General features: G+C 44.8%; 1 protein-coding gene across 2 annotated transcripts in view; it reads left to right on the forward strand.

Annotated features, from left to right (window-relative positions):
- Nucleotides 1-183: 183 nt before the first annotated feature.
- Nucleotides 184-19,669, forward strand: part of NPR3 (natriuretic peptide receptor 3) — an 89,620-nt gene continuing 70,134 nt past the window's right edge. For both annotated transcript variants that reach the window (XM_075540906.1, XM_075540907.1), the window contains exons 1-2: nucleotides 184-1,492; nucleotides 11,982-12,104. In XM_075540906.1, coding sequence (XP_075397021.1) covers nucleotides 730-1,492; nucleotides 11,982-12,104 — 886 coding nt within the window. In that variant the 5' untranslated portion in view covers nucleotides 184-729. The remainder of the gene's footprint in view (nucleotides 1,493-11,981; nucleotides 12,105-19,669) is intronic.

Here is a 19,669-nt window from a genome sequence, read left to right on the forward strand (position 1 = left end):
GGGGGATTGCGGGGTGGGGGCGGGCTCCCCCCGGGGGCCTACGTGTGCGGCTGCGGCTTTAAGGAAAAGGCCTGGGCGGCGGGGGAGCCCGGCGTCAGGACGGGGGTGGGGTGGGAAGGGTAGGGGTGCGGGGAGGAGCCCTGATGTAAGAATGTTAATGAGAGGCTCCCCCAGCCGAGCCCCCACCCCCAACACCCCACCCGCTGGAAATACAGGCACGGCCGCGGCGCGCCATGTGTGGCAACACGCTCCTCGGCTGCCACGCTATTTAAACGCGGGTTAGGGATCCAGGAACCGGCACGAATCAATGAGATCAAACGCGAGGGAGATGCACCGTCAATTCCAAGCACTTGGACAAGTCTAACTTTTTTTCTCTTTTCTTTTCTAAATACGCTTTCCAAAGCAATCTCAGCACGCCCAAATACGAAGCCACCTCTAAGCAAAATAGTATACGTCCAGGGAGAGCGAATAGAGATCTTTATGATAAGTTGTATAGATAAAGAAATGAGGCCAGTGTAGGCTTCCTCCCAGTCAACTTTTTCTTCTTTTTTTCCAACTACTGACACTGCAGAGAAGGACTCGTCCTCTCCATCGCTTGGCGAGTTCGCAAAGGGGGGAGCTCTGTGCTCCGCAAGCGCCCAAGGGGGCACAGGGACCTCGGAGCGAAGCTTGGGGAGGGGCGCAGCGGGGAGGGTGAGGGGCCCGGGGCGAGTCGGAGGCCGCGGCACCATGCCTTCCCTGCGGGTGCTCACTTTCTCCGCGTGCGTCTGGCTGCGCTGGGCGGTGCTGGCTGGCGGGGCGAGCGGCCGGAACGGCGGGGGCGCGGACCCGGGCCCGGGCTCCGGGCGCCGGGAGGGAGAGGAACTGCTCCCGCAGAACATCGAGGTGCTGGTGCTGCTGCCTCAGGACGACTCGTACCTGTTCTCCCTGGCCCGGGTGCGACCGGCCATCGAGTACGCGCTCCGCAGCGTGGAGGGCAACGGGACCGGGCGGCGGCTGCTGCCACCCGGCACCCGCTTCCAGGTGGCCTACGAGGACTCGGACTGCGGCAACCGCGCGCTCTTCAGCCTGGTGGACCGAGTGATCGCGGCGCGGGGGGCCAAGCCCGATCTGCTCCTGGGGCCCGTGTGCGAGTACGCGGCGGCTCCCGTGGCCCGGCTGGCGTCGCACTGGAACCTGCCCATGTTGTCGGCCGGGGCGCTGGCCGCCGGCTTCCAGCAAAAGGACACAGAGTACTCGCACCTCACGCGTGTGGCTCCCGCCTATGCCAAGATGGGCGAGATGATGCTCGCCTTGTTCCGCCACCACCAGTGGAGCCGCGCCACGCTGGTCTACAGCGACGACAAGCTGGAGCGGAACTGCTACTTCACCCTCGAGGGGGTCCACGAGGTGTTCCAGGAGGAGGGCTTGCACACGTCCGCCTACAATTTCGACGAGACCAAAGACTTGGACGTGGAAGATATCGTGCGCTACGTTCAGTCTACCGAGCGAGGTGAGCACCCGTGCGCTCCAGGCCCCGTCGCCAGCCCTGGACTCCCGGTGGCGGCTCCCCGCAATCCCTCACCCCTTTCTCCAGGGCCCACGGACTCCCGCGGCGCCCACGCCCCGACCCGACCTGACCCGGGGCGCTCGTTTATTTCCCGGCTTGCACATTTTCTGGCTGAGATGCCCGTGGAGGGTCCCCCATCGCAGTCCAGGGAGCACGCTGGAGGGCCCCGGGAGGTGGTGGAGCCTGCGGGAGGGACGTAGGAGTCTGTGGTTCTGGCTCTCCTGGGACCAACAGGTGTGGTCAAAACACCTGGGTGTTTTCTTCCTGCCTTTGCCTTTGCGGATCTCGAGCTCCAACCAGGGACACGGAGCGGGCGGCCACCAGAACTTACTCCGCAGGCCCTGGCTGGCGCGCGATCCCGCTAGTGCGGGAGTCGCGGGGACGCACTGCAGCCCGGGTGCGGGATACTTTGCTAGCCGCAGTCCCCCTGTTCTCAGCTCTCTTTCCCCTGACCCCTGGCTTCGTTTTAAGTCTCGCGATGGGGCTTGTCTCCTTCTTCTACGTGACCTCTCTAGTCCCTTGGAAATGAGCTTTAGTGCTTTCACCCCAAATGCCTTGCTGTGTCTGGAGCCAGGCGACACCGCTTCCCTGGCTCCAGCTTTTCCGGAGCGCGCGCCGGGAAGCGGAGATGATCCGCTTTCCATTGGCCCCTCAAGTTTTTCCCCTGAACAAGAGCTCAAGGCGAAGGCTGGTGCCTGCGACTACCTGGAGCGAGAGAAGGGGTGTCCGGGGTGGCGGGGTCGGGCCACATAACCGCGGGAACTCTCCCTTCCTCACCCGTCCCTGGCGCGGCGCGTTTGGTTGCGGAGTAGACCGTGGGAAAGCGCGCCGACACCCTTGCTCGGCGAGGAACCGGGTCCCAGCGGGCACGGCTGGGGCTGCAGGAGCTGCGGGGCTGCGGGAGCCCTCAGTATGGGGATGAGCCGCCCCCCCCCCCCCTGGCCTTTTGCTCGCCCTCGGGACCAATGCAGCAGGGCTTCCGCGGCTCCGCTCCCTCGCGGGTGCGCAGCGTGGCACGACCCGGCGCCTGAGCGCTCGCCTAGGGGGAACAGGTGAGAGTCAGTCCAGTGCCAGCAGGGGTGATGATGGGTGCTGCCCCCGCCCCTCCCCCGAATTTGCCCATCGGAACTCGGCGGGGACGCACTGCTTAGAGAACAGAGGTACGACGGGTTGATACTGGGAGTTGGACGCTGTCTGCGCGCTCGGCGAATCCCTGCCAGCCTAGGAGGCGGGGCCGACTTGGGCTTGGCGTCACTAATGAGGGAAAAGGCCATTCGTGTCCAGCGCCTGCCGAGTCGCCACGCCCCGTGAAGAGCCCTGCCCCTCCGCTCCCCCGCCCCCAGTTCACCGCAGCCCCTGCAGAATTGGAGGTACTCTGTCCCTAGAACCGGTTCCTTAACTTAGGAGTCCGAGCTGGGGGTCGGGATGTGTAAAGCTGCGGCGAGGTCCGCGGCTTGCCCACGCGCCAGGGCTTCCGCGGCCTGACCGTTCCGGGGGACGACTCCCGCGCGCGTGGCCCGCGGCTCGTGGCCAAGGGGATCACTCAGCCCAGAGCCCAGAGCCCACGTACCGGACCCCTCACAGCGGTGGCTACAGTCAGGGCCTTGGAAGGTGACGGTGCTCTAGCGGAATGCTGGGACTTTAGAGGGCTTGGCTGCCGCCGAGGCTGTTGCTACTGCTAATGAGGACAAGGAGCATTTTGAATTCCCAAAGCCTGTAGATGTTCTCAAGTCTCTTTAATTTCCCGTTTTTCAAAGTTTGGATGTAGTGGTGAACGTTTGTTCAGCTGATCTGTGTGTCTTACAAGTTAGAAGGTTTACGCTAAGCTACATGTCCAACAGTGACTTGGCAGAAGTTCAGAATTATGAAACAAAATAGTCTATCCCCCAAGCAGTGCTTTTTCTTTTTAAACCACTGAAATGTCTTAATTGCCTGATAACCCAACTCTCAGGGCAGTTGCAAGCACATGGAACCACCCTCACCGGAGCAAGCAATTCATGTACTGAAGAGAGAGGCTCTAAACTATGAACTGCAGTCTCCTCCCAGTGAAGTGGCCGCACCCACAGCTTTGGAATGCTGGGAAGGTTAAATGGGCGAACCCAGGGAAGTCTCTGAAAAGCCTGCCAGATGCATACGAAGTGCACAGGAGGTGTATTGTAGTTGTTAATATTCATGAGCACGTATGTATATTTTGCATCCCTTCCCAGTCAATTTTAAGCCATTCAGTGATCCCATGTGACAGAGTAGGATGTAGGGTTCCCATGGCCATACTTTTTTAACCTCTTTTTGGACATATAATTCCCATTTCATAACAATTCAATAGTGGTCATTAAAGAGAGTCAACAACAATCAGGTTTAGAACAATTTCTCTTTTTTATCCGCACTGTTATTGGCTGCCCATTGTTTCCCAACCTACCCTGCGGTGCCATTAATCCAGTTACTGTTGTATAAATTTGCCTATCCTTGATTCCATATACAGAAAAACATACAAAAGAACCAACTAAACAAACAAAATTAACAATAACAAAACAACAGAGAAAAACCTCAACCGAAAGGAAGCAGACAATATGTAAAAACCAGAACAAATTTAAAATGAGTCAAACTGCATCTACAGTAAATCCACTTTCCATTGCACTGTGTGAAAAGCAAGACTACTCACATCTCTAGTCTCTGTCACCAAAGGGGATTCATCGGAAACTTAATCCAAATGTATTTGCTCTTCATTTTTTAAAAACAGAAACAACTTAAATGGGTCCAAAGGGAGCTCAAATGATAAGATAGTACATTTTAACCTACCTGCATCTGCAGTAGTTGACTTCACGATGCTCTCTGATAGAAAGGCTCTTCACATCCCTCCGCTGTGGTCAGAGAGAATTAACCAGAGGCTCAATCTACGTGTAATTTTCTAAGGAAGCAGACTGTGGAATCTTTCTCCTGTGGTGGCTGTAGACTTGAACCTCTGACCTTCCATTTAGCAGCTGAGGGCTCCACCGCTGTGCAACTAGGGCTCAAATACCCAAGGTGTAAACCTGCTGGCGTTGAGCTGACGCTGGCTTACAGTGACCCTGTGTGGATTCTTAAGGATGTAGATCTTTATGAGAACACACATAGTTTCAACTGCCTCCCTCGGAGCTGCTGGTGGGTTTGAACCCACAACCTTGAGGGTTGCAGTCGAATGCTTACCTCACAGCACCACCAGGCTCTATTTCCCAAGGTTTAGATCAATATATCCCAACTCACTGCCATGTAGTCATTTATTTATTTTGAATTCAGATAAGCCACACACAAGAGACCCTATAGAGCAGAGTACAACTGGACCCGTGGGTTTTCAAGCCTGTTAATCTTTATAGTAGTAGAAAGCCTCATCTTCCTCCTGTGGACCTGCAGGTGGTTTTGAACTGCTGTCATTTTGGATGAAACGATGCTCTTAAAACAAACTAATCTGTTTATATAATCAACCACTGCCAACATGTAAGATAAAATATAGGGTTTTTTTTAAAAAAAAAGGCAACTTAAAAATAAATATTTCTTCAAGGAAGAAAAGTCAAGATGAAGAATATAATTATTTAGTCTATACACTTTATAAGAAGGAAGGAACGGAGACCTGGAGGTACTCCACACACAAGTTTCACATGAGCTGTAGCTTTAGCTCATTAGTTATTCATGTGTCATTAAACTGGACTTACACAACAGTCAGAGAGATAACAGTATCTAATGAGGGCAAGAATCATTTATTTTTAGAATTTGTCTGGGGTAAATGACCCTGTAGTTGATCAACTGAATTTTTCAAGCAATGAACTCATGATGAGGCCAACATAACTCACACAGAGCAGGAGAAACACAGGATCATTTAGGCTGGAGTGTAGAAATTTGGAAAAGTCTTTGGAATAGAGAAAGCTTTGTGAACAACAAAAATAAGGCCTAATATCTCTTTTTTGATACCTACTGCTAAGTATGTGTGGAAATAGCCAGACAGAAACTTTCGTTTATTTAGAATTCAGATTTTATGTGTACCAAAGTTATTTATACAAATACATAGTTTGAAATCAAGAAAACAATGCAAGTCTTGGGACAAAAAAAATTCCAGTTTCTCGATCGCTCTCCATTTCTCAGAGGTAATCATTTCCAACTCTTATACATGGTTCAGTGTTTGATATCCCTAACTGACATGCCTTCTTATTATTTGCTAAGTATTGGGCCCTTTCAGAGAATAAATGTTTTATTCCAGAGTTTATTTCTTCTTTTGTTAAGTTCTCATTCACTGCCTATTAAGCACCTATGCAAAATGCAAACTCTCCTCCCTTTTTCCTTCATTGTATCAGAAGTTTTTGACTAGCTCAATATGTATCCGGTGTGCTCCTTCGCGATCTCTGCAAACCTTTTCTGTTAGCAGCCTAACACGGAACCCACTCAGGCTGACCCCCGACCACCCAGGCTCCTATCTAATACTAACATGATAATACCAGCTTTGAAACGCTTGCCACAGTGGAGCATCATGGTGATCAATTTCCTTTCTTGCCTTACCCTATTTGTTTTTCTAAATGCTTCAACCTATTCAACCAGTGAACCAACCAACCTTGCGCGGTTGTCTACATACTTACAGATGGATCAGGCGTTTGTTTTCTAGAGTTAGCCTTCTTCAGGAGCTGCTTGAGTTTGTCTCTTTTCTAAGTGTACTGCGCTGCTACCATTTTTTGTAAACTTTGCACCTAGAGTGACATGCCTATGCGGACAGTAGGGTGGAGATACTCATGGAGTATCTCAAAATGTAGCCCTCTTCTAGCTGTTCTCCAAAAGTTTCTGGTAATTCAGAACTCGCCACCAAGCCAGGGGCCTCAGGAAGAGGTGAGAGCTGGCCGAGGTGTCAGCAGGAGCGGTGGGTGTTAGAGGCACCCAATTTTCAATCTGACCCTGGAAGTTGGAGCGGATGCACCACCTGGAGAGGCTGGAGACGTGGAATACTTGCTGTTGAATCAGGGGTGAATGAGGCAATTATGAAAGGCTGGGGAATGTTAAGAAAGACCAAAACCTCTTGTGAATTGGGTGAAGGTTTACAGAGCAGATCATCAATTTCACATTCAAGGATTCATACAATTTGTGAGATCCATACACCTCTCAATCAGTGAATTGATGGAAATTCTCGCTGTCACTCACCCCACATCTTCCCCGTGTTTCCTGTTTTCTATTGCCCTTTCCTTCTGAACTTGACCTTGGGTAACTGCGGACCTTTTAATCTTTAGATGGACTATTTGAAGGTGTGTTTACCTCTTTACTATTACTGTACCTCATATTGATCTGTCTAATTTTGACTGAAAATTAAACAACAAGAGTGAGTTTCTTTCCTAACTTGGTGGCCCATAGTCTTGGGTGGGTCCACCATCTTCCATAAAGGTAACAAAAAATAATAATTTATAAATTATCAATGGCTCATTGAGGAAGGGAGGGTCGGGGAGTGAGGGGAAAAAATGAGGAGCTGATACCAAGGGCTCAAGTAGAAAGCAAATGTTTTGAAAATGATGATGGCAACAAATGCACAAATGTGCTTGACACGATGGATGGATTGTGATATGAGTTGTAAAAGTCCCCAATAAAACGATTGAAAAAAAAAACATAGGAAGGTACATTGTTGACAGTACTTGCCATTCAATTAGGTAAGAACAAGCCAGACATGAAAGGTTGGGGGAACATTTAAAAACTTTGCACTCTGATTGCTTTTCTAAGTGTCTCAAAATGCTCACACCCATTGAAACCGAAAGTAGATGGTACTGTCCATTATGGGTGGGATTTACTTAATGAAGACCAACTAACATCTGTGAACTTGGGAGTAAGGGTTTCTTCTGAGAGCTAAGCCACATGGTTAACACAAAATAATGAGGTTGGAAACGAGTCTGCTCAGAGAGAGGAAGAACTGCCTGGGCCATGCTGGCTCAGTGTAGACGGTACTAACATACAATGAAGAAGCAGCCCATCAAGGGTTTTTGGCAGTAGTGAAGGGGATTCTAAAAAGGAGATTGGCCAGGAATAGAAAGTAGAGCCAGAATAAGTCTCTTCCGGTGATTCCACGTTCGGAAATTTTGCTCTTCAAACATCTCCAACCTTGGTCTTTGCCTTTTCCCCCCTCCCCATTTAAGGGGGTTAGAGTTGAAGCTGAGGCCTTGGTAATAAAGAGTTTGTTCTTAAGCTTTCTTGCGAAGCTTCTCAACCTTCCTCATGCCGCGACCCTTTCATACAGTTCTTCATGTTGTGGTGACCTCCAACCATAAAATTATTTTCATTGCTACTTCTTATCTGTAATTTTGCTACTGTTATGAATCATAAATTAAATATCTGATATGCAGGATGTATTTTCATTGTTACAAATTGAACATAAACATAATTAAAGCATCCTGATTAATCACAAAATGATATGTAATTATACATTGTGAAATATTTATGTGTTTTCCGATGTGAAAGGGTGGTTGCGACCCACAGGTTGAGAACCGCAGTACTCAGGCATCTTGGGGCTGATCAACAAGAACTGATCCTTCTAGACACAAACAACACCAACTCTCCGAGATTCCCGGGGCGTTTGTATTGTTTCCCAGATTTCTTCTGCAGAGCTTTTACTCTGTACACGGAGCCCTTTCGTAGTAAGAAATGTCAAACCCATGACCCAACACTCCAAAATAGCAGGCGCAGTAAACTAATACCGACAGGAGCCGAGCCCTCCATGCACGTTGCCAAAGCAGCTCTGGCACAGCCTGGAGTTTGTTTTCCGTCTTTCAGCACCCATGCTTTCACAAAGAACTACACATCCCAGGTACTGGCACAAGGCGGGACGATGCTGTTACAGCACCCAGGCCCCTCAGGGTCTGTCCTTCCATAGCGCATGCAGCGGTCACTGTTACCCCGCCATGGCTAGACATACGCATGAATAGTTTAGCCGTCAACACAACAGTGCTCTAGTGAACCGGATCGTGGGCCAAATCCCTGCTTCCCTCCAGCCTGTGCCTTTTCATGGGCAGGCAACCGTGTTCTGGAGCGGCTTACCCCGTTGCTGTTGGGCAGATACAGGAGCATTGTGGAGTGGTGGTTATGAGTTGGTCTGTGAACCTTAAGGTCAGCAGTTCAAAACCACCCTCTGTGCCCTACTGGAGAAAGACAAGACCTACTTTAATCAACAGCTACAGTCTCAGAAACTCACAGGGGCAGTGCCACCCTGCCCTGTCGGGTTACTATGAGTCAGCCTCGACTCCACAGCAGTGAGCTGGTTTGGTTTCTGTTGAGCAGATAGGGAACTCACCCGGTTTCTGAGGCTGCTAGCTGCCACATCCTTCTCCCTCGGAGCGGTGGGTGGGTTTGAAAAGCCAGCCATTGTCGCTTTAACCATACAGTCAACAGGGGTTATTTGACTTACTGCCTCTCAAATCCATCCGCCTGCTTCTATAGCACTGACGGGACATGGGCAGTGGGGGACACCTCCCTGTTTCCTATATATGCTGAAACAGCCTGAAAACCATGTCGCAGGCATCAGAAGGTTTTAGCACTCACCGGATGAATTTCTTCCCTAAAATCACTCAGTTTCTCTTTTATTCTGGAAAACGGATGTATCATGCTATTAACTATGGAAAGTAGTAGACACTTGCCACTGTCATCTATTGGGCAAAACCGATGATTTTTTTTGACATATTTTTTAAAAACTTAAATTTCTGATTTGACTCCACCAGCCGTGACAACAGAGAAAGATACTAGGGGGTGCTGCTATCGAGAGACTGACAGCCTCGGAAACCCAATGAGGCCATTCTCTCCCGACAGGGTGGCCACGCCTCCACGGCAGAGGGCGTGGTTTCATACAGACACGCCCCTTTGACAATTTCTACGTGCACAATTCTGTGATATTGATTACAGTTTTCAAGTTGTGCTCCGAGCCTTTTTTTAAAAAAAAACAAAATGTGTTTTGAAATAATTTAAAACTTGGGAAAGAGACAAAAAGTAAAACATCACTCCTTACCAAGCTGCAGCTTGTATCCGTACTTTTAAACATATATAGCCTTCAGACAGATTGTCCCTATTTGGCTACACTTTACCATTTTTACCTTCCATTTTGGCTATATTTACAATTTTCAACCTCCTCTTCCCTCCTCTCAGCTGCCCTTCCCTTTCTCACCTCTCTTCCCCCACACATAAATATATCTGAGTTATAGTTATGTGCACACTCAGATATTACTATATTTTCATAAAATATTTGAGAGTAAGTTGCCAGCATCATGCCCCTTGACCCCTAACTGCAACGTGTGTTTTCTAAGAACAAGGACGTTCATTTACAGAACCACAGTACAATGATGAAAAATAAGAACTTCAACCCCACACACGGTACTGTGATCTCACCTTCGCCAGTAATTCCCCTCAGAGCAACTTTTTCTTAAAGTCCAGTGTCCAATCCAGGATCACACATTTCATTTAATTTTTCTGTCCCTTTGATTTCATTTTGTGCTGAACGTTTCTTCCACCAGCCTTGGTTTGTCATGACTGTGATATTTTTACACAGTACATTTTAAAATAGACCTATTATCTTACAGGCAATCTCCCAGTTTTGATTTGTTGCTACTTCCTCTTCAGGTGGGTGAGCTACAGAGGCATTGTTGATCCTCAGTCATACTCTTGAGTCAGTTTGTCCCATGGTTGGGCGATGTTAATTTTCATCACACCACTGTGAATGCCCACTACGTTTCTCTCTTAGAAAGTTATGCATAAATCTACTACTCATCTGCCAGTTTGTCATACTGATGTAGCTTGTGTGTTGCTGGAAGCTATATCACTGGTATTTTAATACCACTTGGGTCACCAATGGGGTATGCGTTTCAATAGAGCTTTCAGACGAATAGACTGGGAGGAATCAAGAGGTGCTCCACTTCTGAAAAATTAACCATGGAAAACTTTCAGAATAGCTGCAGAACGTTGTTTGATGGCCTCGGCAGTGTTTACTGCTCCTGTGCATAGACTCTCTAGAATCAGAATTAAATTGATAGCACCTATCAGCAACAACAATGAATAAATAGAGATTGTTGGTGCCCAAAGGGTTAAGTGCTCACCTGTTAATAGTAAAACAGGAAGTTCCAACCCACCTACTTGGTTCATGGAAGAAAGGCCTGGTGATCGCTCCCATAAAGATTATAGCCTAGAGAGCCATATGTATGGGCAGTTCTACTCTGCTACATGGGATCATTATATTAGATATTGAGTGTAAGGCATGTAACAAAATAATTTTCGAGGAGATCTGAAGTGACTTAAAAAAGTTCATAGGAAAATGAAATGAGGAGATACAAATAAAAAATATAAAGTCTATTTCTCAGTATAAGTCTACCAAAGCCAAGATACATTTGCAAGTGCCGATACCAGACATTTAGTCCATCCCTAAAGAATCGAGACTCTTGGGCATTGAACCATGTCAATGGAGTCTTTTTTACACCATTAACTGGATGCCTAATGATTTCCCATAGAAAGTCTAGAAAACTTGCCTATGCTTGATGAGAAGAATGAGCAGGACCATTGTCCTGGTGGTGAAAGACTCTCTGGTGACGTATTCTTGCTAAAGTGTTGTATAACTTTCTAAAACCATTCTTTGTCCTCCAGGAAGTCCAGGCACAAAATGCCTTCAGCATCCCTCCAAAATTGTTGCACAACCTTTTCTCTTGACTGTCAGCTTTGATGGTACTTTATTTTCACGCTCTTACGTTTAAAGCGATGTTTCATCTTCTGTTACAGTTCTTCCAAGAACTGCTTTAGTATCTTGATCACAATGTTTAACATTTCCATAGAAAATTCCCCTGTTGTATGCAGCTCCCCTGGATGCAATAGTTTTGGCAAGCATCAAAGGGAAATATGCTCAGCTTTAATTTTTCAGTCTGTCAACTGGACAATTGAGAACAAATGGTGTAAACGGAGCGACAGGTATGGTGCTGGCTATTGCCTCATTAGGGCAAATTGATGTGGATGACCTGCCGGTGCAGGCTTCATTTTTAACATCATCTTGTCCTTGCTTAAAATGCCATCTGCAAACAGTTGATTTCTTTAGAACATTGTTCCCACAAACTTTTTGTAAAGCAACAATGATTTGGCCATTCTTCCACCCAAGCATCACCATACATTTGATGCTGTTCTTGCTCCAATTTTATCAGCACTCAGGTTGCTCTGATAGGAGCTCTTTTTAAGTGTTTGCCTTGCTTTCTTAGTGCCTTCAGCTGGATCCCATTCATACATTTTTATTGGGATAGTGAGGGTTTTTTTTTTTTGCAAAAAATTTCAAAATCTAGGCATAGATTTTTTCATAGTGCCCATTTTCCTTGAACGTTATGAAGACCTCTCATATGTGTGGGGCTCTATAAACACCCTGTTGCTCCTCTGTCCACCGTGAAGTGCTGTTTCATGTGTGCTGTTTGCTCTTTCTCCCCAGTTGTGATCATGTGTGGGAGCAGTGACACCATCCGGAGCATCATGCTGGCGGCACACCGGCACGGCATGACCCGCGGAGACTACGCCTTCTTCAACATCGAGCTCTTCAACAGTTCTTCCTACGGTACCTCTCCTTCCAATGTCTGCCCGGGGTTGTGGGGAAGGGTCGCTAATTTGAGTTACGAAGACAGATTTGCTTTCTGCAAACGCCATTTTAGAAATGTGTGATTTCCTGAGACGGAATCTACAGTAAAAGATACGGTGTCTCAGTGATGCCCAGAGCTGTGTCTGGGGGTGAGCAGAGCCCAGCACTCAGCCACAAATCAAGGCCCAGGACTTTGCAATCGTCAGGTGGCTCCCATGACGGACTATTAAAATTAGTTTATTGAACTTTGGTCAGCATATGGTATATATATATATATATATATATATCTATATATAATAGAATGGGTTATACTGAAACCTATGGATGAAACTGAATAGGTCATGCCAAAGTTTTTAGCATATGTATTATTTCACAAAACTTTTATCTGAGTAATATACTTGTAGGCTTTATGCATATGTGGAATGAATTGCAATGTAAAAGAGATGTCTTACTTGAAGTGCAAACACACACATACACACACACATACACACGACAGTCACCAATCACTGTACCCAGCTTCCCTCCTATCCAGATAGTACTGCCTACCGGTTGCCATGAGATTGATTCATACTTCACTTGTGTGGTGGCCCGTATGTGTCCACGTAGATCTGTGCTCCATATAGGGTTTTAACTAACTGACTGATATTTACTAGGAGATCACCAACCAGGCTTTTCTTCTGAAGTGCCCATGGGTGGATTTGAACCTTTAACTTTTCAATTAGCAACACGGTGGCTTAGTCATTTGCACTACCCAGGGACTTCTTGCACCCAAATGAAAACAAAACCATTATCCGGAACTTTTTGACTCATGCGACCTCCTGTGTTTATGAGTAGAGCTTCCTTCCTTGGAGCTCATCAGCAGGGTGGGGCTCATATGTAAAACCTGCTCATGGACCTGTCCTGAGGGTTAAAGAGAGAAAGTGAAGCTGCTGCCCGACTCCAGGCGTGATGACGTCATTGACGTGCTGATGCCCTCAGGGGTAGAAGCAGACCCTCCTTGCCAGGGGCCACTCACGTAGGGTGAGGAAATGAGGCCTTGCTTTTCTCTCACTTCCATGACCCCCAGAGGCCAAGAGCCACAGTACTGTGCGGCTAGCCCAGGTGGAAACGAGGCTTTTCATTTCTGGCATGGTTTTGTTAGATCTCAGTTACTCCTTCAGGCCACACTCAGGCCAGTTTGTTCTATTGTGCTGGATTGCTTGTTGAGATGATGTTGAAAGCAGTTTTGGTCAGAATATATATATTCTGACCCAGAGACTTCAATTTCCAGCAAGGCCACCTAGGTGGGCAGGTTTCAGCAGAACTTCCAGAGTCAAAGCAAACTAGAAAGGCAGATGTAGAGGTCTACTTCCAAGCCTTAGCCAGTGAAGTCCCCGTGAATGCCCACTGCCCACAGACTAAGAATGTGAAAGACCCCAATATCAGCCAAAGAGAATCGTAAAGAGGTTCTTAGCAACTGTACTTAGACTGGAACGTAGCACTTTGCCATTATATCTCCTTTTGGACCCACTTTCTATTTTGTCCTAAAATTTTTAATATCAGTTGCTTTTCTTCAGATTGAGGTCTTTCACTGTTTTATATGATCACTATTGCTGGGTCCTTTTTTTAAATTTCTGTTCTTTGTTCTTGTTTCATATGGTTTTCTAAATGGGGGAGCCAAAACTTATGCAGACAGTAATGACCTAGGGGCAAGAAAGGGCAGGGTGGGGGAGATGAGAAGTCAGCACCAATGGGTACAAGAGGGAAGAAAATGTTCCACAGTTGTTTATGGTGATAATTGAACAGCCTTTCTTAATTTCTTAATATGATTGAACAATCCAATAGTATGATGTGTTCATTATATCTCAATAAGACTAATTTCAAAAGTTAGCCAGACTATTGTCTGGGATAGTGCTGGAAGATGGGCTTCTTTGAGTGGAAGGTACGAGAAAATGCATGATGATTGGACTGGAAAAATGGACTAGAGCATCCCACTTATGATCTGGAAGATGGTGCAGGACCAGGCAATGTGTCATTCCTTTATTTGAGGGGTCATCACGAATCTGAGGCGACTTGAGGGAAACTGAAAACAACTGGTGCTGAGAGTTACAGTTATCTCAAGGTGTACACTCTTTGCCACGACCAGCTTCCTGACTACGGGTTTCTGTACTATCTTTACTCCAAGAGCCCTGACGGTGTAATGGATGACACATAGGGCTGCTAGCCTCAAGGTCAGCGGTTCAAAATCACCAGCCACTCTGGGGAAGAAAGATGAGGTTTTCTACTCTCGTAGGGTTACAGTCTTGGAACACCCCTGGGGCAGCTCTACCCTGCCCTACAGGGTCACTGTGAGTTGGCTTTGTCGTGATGGTAGAGAGGATATTCACTCTGAATGCAAACCAGCTTCTCCATGGCATTTAAAAAGAAGCACAGAAAAGCTGAATGAATCTGTTTCGCTTGCTCCTAAAACAACTACAGAAAAATTGCTTTCTCTATCCTACTTGTCACTAGCAGATTCAGTGGGCTCAGCATTTGGCTGCTACCAGAAAAGTCATGGGTTCCAATCTACCAGCCACTAAACAGGAGAAGGATGCGTCCCTGAAGTGTACTGCTTTGGAAACGCTAGGAGCATTCCACTGTGTCCCCTAGGGGCATTTGCCCGATTCATCACAGTAGCAAAATTACCGTTATGAAGTAGCAACGAAAATAATGTTATGGTTGGGGCGTCACCACCACACGAGGAACTGCATTAAAGGGTCGCGGCATGAGGAAGGTTCGTCTGCATTGTCTAATATGGTTGCTGTTGGGTGCTCTCAAGTTAGTCCTGATTCAGAGCGATGCTATATACCAAAGAACAAAACATCACTCAGCCATGTGCCAACGGTTTTTACCCTTTGAGTCCACTGTCTCAGCCACTGTGTCACTCTGTCTTGTCCAGGTCTCCCTCTTTTTTGCTGTCCCTCTAATTTACTGAGCATGAGGTCCTTCGACAAGGATTGGCTTCTCCTGACCACATGTCCATGGATGTGAGACAAAGTCTCACCAGCCTTATCTCTAAGGAGCATTCTGGCTGTACCTCTTCTGAGACACATTTGTTTGTTCTTTTGACAGCCTGTGGATGTTCAGTATTCTTCACCAGCAATATAATCGAGAAAGTTTCATGACTTCGCAGCATAAAGGATGTCCATTGTTTCTCTATTTTATATCAGATTTTGACTTATAGAAAAATCAAGACTGTGCCCAAATATTCCATTTCACTCTACCCACTGTTTTACCTTTCACAAACACCTTGCAGTGATGTAGTAGTATATGTGATGTTGCTGTGTCAGACTTAATAGCCACCCTATTTATATACACAGAAAGAAATACTTCCCTGATTTATTTTTCAGAATTTTCTTGTTAGCATTAAGATATCCGACTGATTTCCATATGATTATCTTGTAGCCTGCCAATTTCCTGGATCTTTTTATTAGTTTCAGTAATTTTATTACTGAGCCTCTGTGGTTTTCTGTGTATAGGATCTTACCATCTGCAAATAGACAATTTTATATTTTCATTGCCAATTTGGATGCTTCAATTTTCCGTTATTGTCTAAAGCTCTGGTTAAGCCTTCCAGCATAGTATTTGTGTATAAAAGTTTTATTGGTATATAATCCACATATTATATAATGAAATAATTCAGTCATACTCAGAACAGCTATATAATCATCACCACAAAGTAGACATTTTCTACTTTCTTGTACTCCTTGTCATTAGCTCCCCACTACCTCCCTCTCCCCCCTCCCCTGCTACATCCCCAAGGAACCATTACATCAATCCAGTCACTGTCTTTATAGATTTACATATATTGGATTCCATGTACGGAGAAACATACAAAATAAGAAAAGAAACAACAACAATGACAAAGTAAAACAAATTCAGTTGAAAAGAAAGCAGAAAAAACAACAACACTAGAACAAATTTAAACTGGATCTTTTTCCCAGAGGCATACTTTCAGATTTTCTCTATTCAGATTAATGAATGATGGTTGTTGGTTTTCTGTTTATGCTGTTAATTATGTTGAAGAATTTCCCTTATATTCCTATTTTGTTGAATATTTTCATAAGGCGTGGGTGTTGGATTTTGCCTAATACCTTAAAGTCTATTTTATCAGAAATTAATGTTTCCATTTCTGTTCTTTTAAAAATTGCCAATAACTTGATAATATAAATTTAAAATCCTATTTTTAGTCTATTTGTGTTTAAGGTGTATTTCTTATAGATAACATATCTATGAGCCCTGTTTTCTTATCCATTCTGCTACTCCATTTCTTGACTGGTGCATTTAAAATATTTATATTCAGTGTAATTACTGATAGTTATTAACTTATTACTATAATTTTGCTATGTGTTTATTTGTGGTACTGCTGGTTTCTTTATTTCACATTTTTTTGGTGCTGAGTTAACTTTATTTGTGGGTTTTCTTATAATTTTCTTTGTTGCTATTGCAATTTAATTTCTATAAATCTCATCTTCTTAAAATAAAATTCATTAAAAGGTTCTATTTTCTCTTTTATATTTTGATTTGATGATGTATAAATTTTTCTTTGAGGTTCCCTTATAATTTATTGATTTATTTGAAAGTTTAAATGTTTGTTTATCTTAAAATCTGGAGGATTTTAATTTGATGTCCTCTCCATTTAGAAGTTCTATAATACCTTTTCTCTCTTTTATTATAACTTTCTATTGGCGACTCGTACAACTGTTATCACAATCCATATGTTCACCCATTGTATCAAGTACATTTGTTGCTGTCATCATTCTTAACACATTTGCTTTTTACATGAGCCCTTGTTATCAGCTTCTCATTTTCCCCCTTCCTCTCTGCCCCCCCCCATGAACTCTTGATAACTTATAAATTATTATTATTTTGTCATGTCTTAGCACTGTCTGCTGTCTCTCTTCACCCACTTTTCTGTTGTCCGTCCCCCCGGGAGGGGGTCATATGTAGATCCTTGTAATTGGTTCCCCCTCTTGACTGCACCCTCCCGGCATCGCCACTCACCACTGGTGCTGAAGGGATCATCTGTCCTGGATTCCCTGTGTTTCCAGTTCCTATCTGGACCAGTGTACATGCTCTGGTCTAGCCGGATTTGTAAGGTAGAATTGGGATCATGATAGTTGGGGGGGGAGGGGTCAGGGGCAGGGTGGAAGCATTAAAATATCAGAGGAAAGGTCTACAATACCTTTTATGCCTTCTTTTTATGCTGTAATTATCTTCATGTATAAATAGCTATATCTGCTTCTCTATTTTTAGTCTCCTGGGTTTGTTTTACTTTAGATACTTCTACATCTGGGTTGCCTTCTGGGTCATATGGTCCAATATGTTAATTTCCCATTGATATCTACTTTAGTTAGTTTTCTGTTTAAAGACCACCCCTTCGTATTGCTTCCAAAGTTGGTCTGTTTTTTGTTTTTACAAATTTCTTTAATTTATGTTGATTCAGGAATGTCTTTATTTTGCTATCTACTTGAGGGACAATTTTGCTGGCTATAAATTCTTCATTGTCAAGGGTTTTTTTTCTTTCTTTCTGAGTTTTCTATAGCTCATCTAATTGCCTTCTTGCTTCCATGGTTTCTGCTGAAAAAAAAGCAGAGCGTGGGCTGATTGGTATTTCTTTGAGTAATTTTAAATATTTCCCAAGCTGCTCTTAGGATTTTCCCCCTTGTTTTAAGTTTTGGAAAGTTTGATTAAGATATGACTTGGTGATTTTCTTTTAGGTTCTGTCCTGTTAGGAGTTTTTCATTTTTTTAAATGCATATTGTCTGGTATTTTATGATAGTATAGAAGTTTAATGACAACAATTCTTTGTTCATTTTTTTTCTCTTGTTCTTACTTTGGTCTAGTTGTTCCATATAATTTATTACTCTTGATGATGTCTCAAATACTTCTCAGATTTTCCCCAGAGTTTAATTTTTGGTTCTTTTCCTTGTGATTATATCTCTAGCTGATTAGTACTGAGAGATTTATCTTCAAGGCCAGAGTAAAACAAAAAATATTAAAAAGGGAAATAATAAGTAGAGGGGAAATTAGTCAATAGCAAAAGAAAGTGCATAACAACACAACAACAAAATTAAAAACATGAGAAAAATGGAGGAGAAAAAAGAAAAAAAAAGACAAATAAAGACCATGCTAATCCAAGCCAGGAAAGAGGGAGGAGAGAAGTAGATTCATAAAGAAACAAAGAAACAAACCAACAAAAAAAAACAAAAAAAAAGGAGAGGGAAAAGAAAAGTGGAACAAAAGTTGAATGAGAATAAAGAACGAGAAATATTGGAAAAAATAAAGAAAAGTCATGAAAAGAAAAGACTAAAGGGAAGGGATCAGGGCTGAGAAAGGAAAAATAGGTGGCTGGGCATGCTGTATGGGTCAGTGGAAAGAGATGAAAGAGTGGGAAATCTGGTCTGAGATGTAGTTTCTACTGGCCTCGAAAGTGTCTCAGAGTCGGGAACTGATCTGGAATAAGTTCTTGAGGCACTGAAGGGCAGGTAGGGCTAGGGTGTCTGATTCTGGAAGGAGTTTCTGCCTACTCAGGGATGGCTAGGGGAATGTCACCCATCTAGTATGATGTCTTCTGCTGGTCTGAGGAGAAGTTCACAGACCTCCAGACTCATGGTATGTATCTGGTGTCCCGTCCATAAGGGTGCATCTATCTCTCATCCTAGGTAGAGATGGCTGTACTGGGGTTGGGGTGACACTGACTGCTGGGCGTGTGAAGGTGGGGACTGACTAGGATCCTGATCACCAGGTATATGTGTGGGGAGGAGTGCAACTTTCTGGTCACCAGCAACCAGTGTGGGCACTTGTGCTGCCCTGGACAATCATAATTGATTATCAGGTTGCTGTCCCAATTGAACACGGCTTGCAAAAGTAAAAAATGGTCATGCTGGTCCGTTGAAACATTCATTTGGTTTTGTCTGTTCTGTCTCACTGCCTTTGTTCATCTTCTACTCCGAGTTACTATTCATTCTACTTCTCTAACCTGTCCTCTGAAGCTCAGGGTTTTAGGATTAGTATCTGTACCTGTTTCATGTGGTTTCTTGTGCCTTTGTTGTAGAAAAAGTGGGTAACTTGTCTGTCTAGTTTGCCATCTTGCTGGAGTTGCTCATATATCTTCTTTCGATGGATGATGTTTTTTAAATGGTAGTCAGTAGCCAGTTGAAAGTGGTAATGAGTGCTTGAAATATGGCTAGGGTCACTGAGGGATTTAGCTGTAAGATTTACTGATTTTAATTAATTTAAATGGTTACATTTGCCGCTAGTGACTACAGTATTAGACATCACAGCTCTTGAGCATTCACTGTGGTTTGTTCTTTATCATTTGCCATTGAGTCAGTGCTCAGACACTTACTCAATATAATGGGACATGGTGAACCATAAGGATTTCATTGACTAGTTTTTGAAAGTAGATCACCAGGTGATCTACTTATTTTGTAGTCTGTCTTAGCCTGGAAATTCCACTGTGAAATATGTTTAGTATCACAGTAAACACATAGACCTTTTGATAGACCAGTGCTAGCTGCTTT

Source organism: Tenrec ecaudatus, chromosome 2, assembly GCF_050624435.1.
Source record: "Tenrec ecaudatus isolate mTenEca1 chromosome 2, mTenEca1.hap1, whole genome shotgun sequence".
In the NCBI taxonomy this organism is placed as follows: Eukaryota; Metazoa; Chordata; class Mammalia; order Afrosoricida; family Tenrecidae; genus Tenrec; species Tenrec ecaudatus.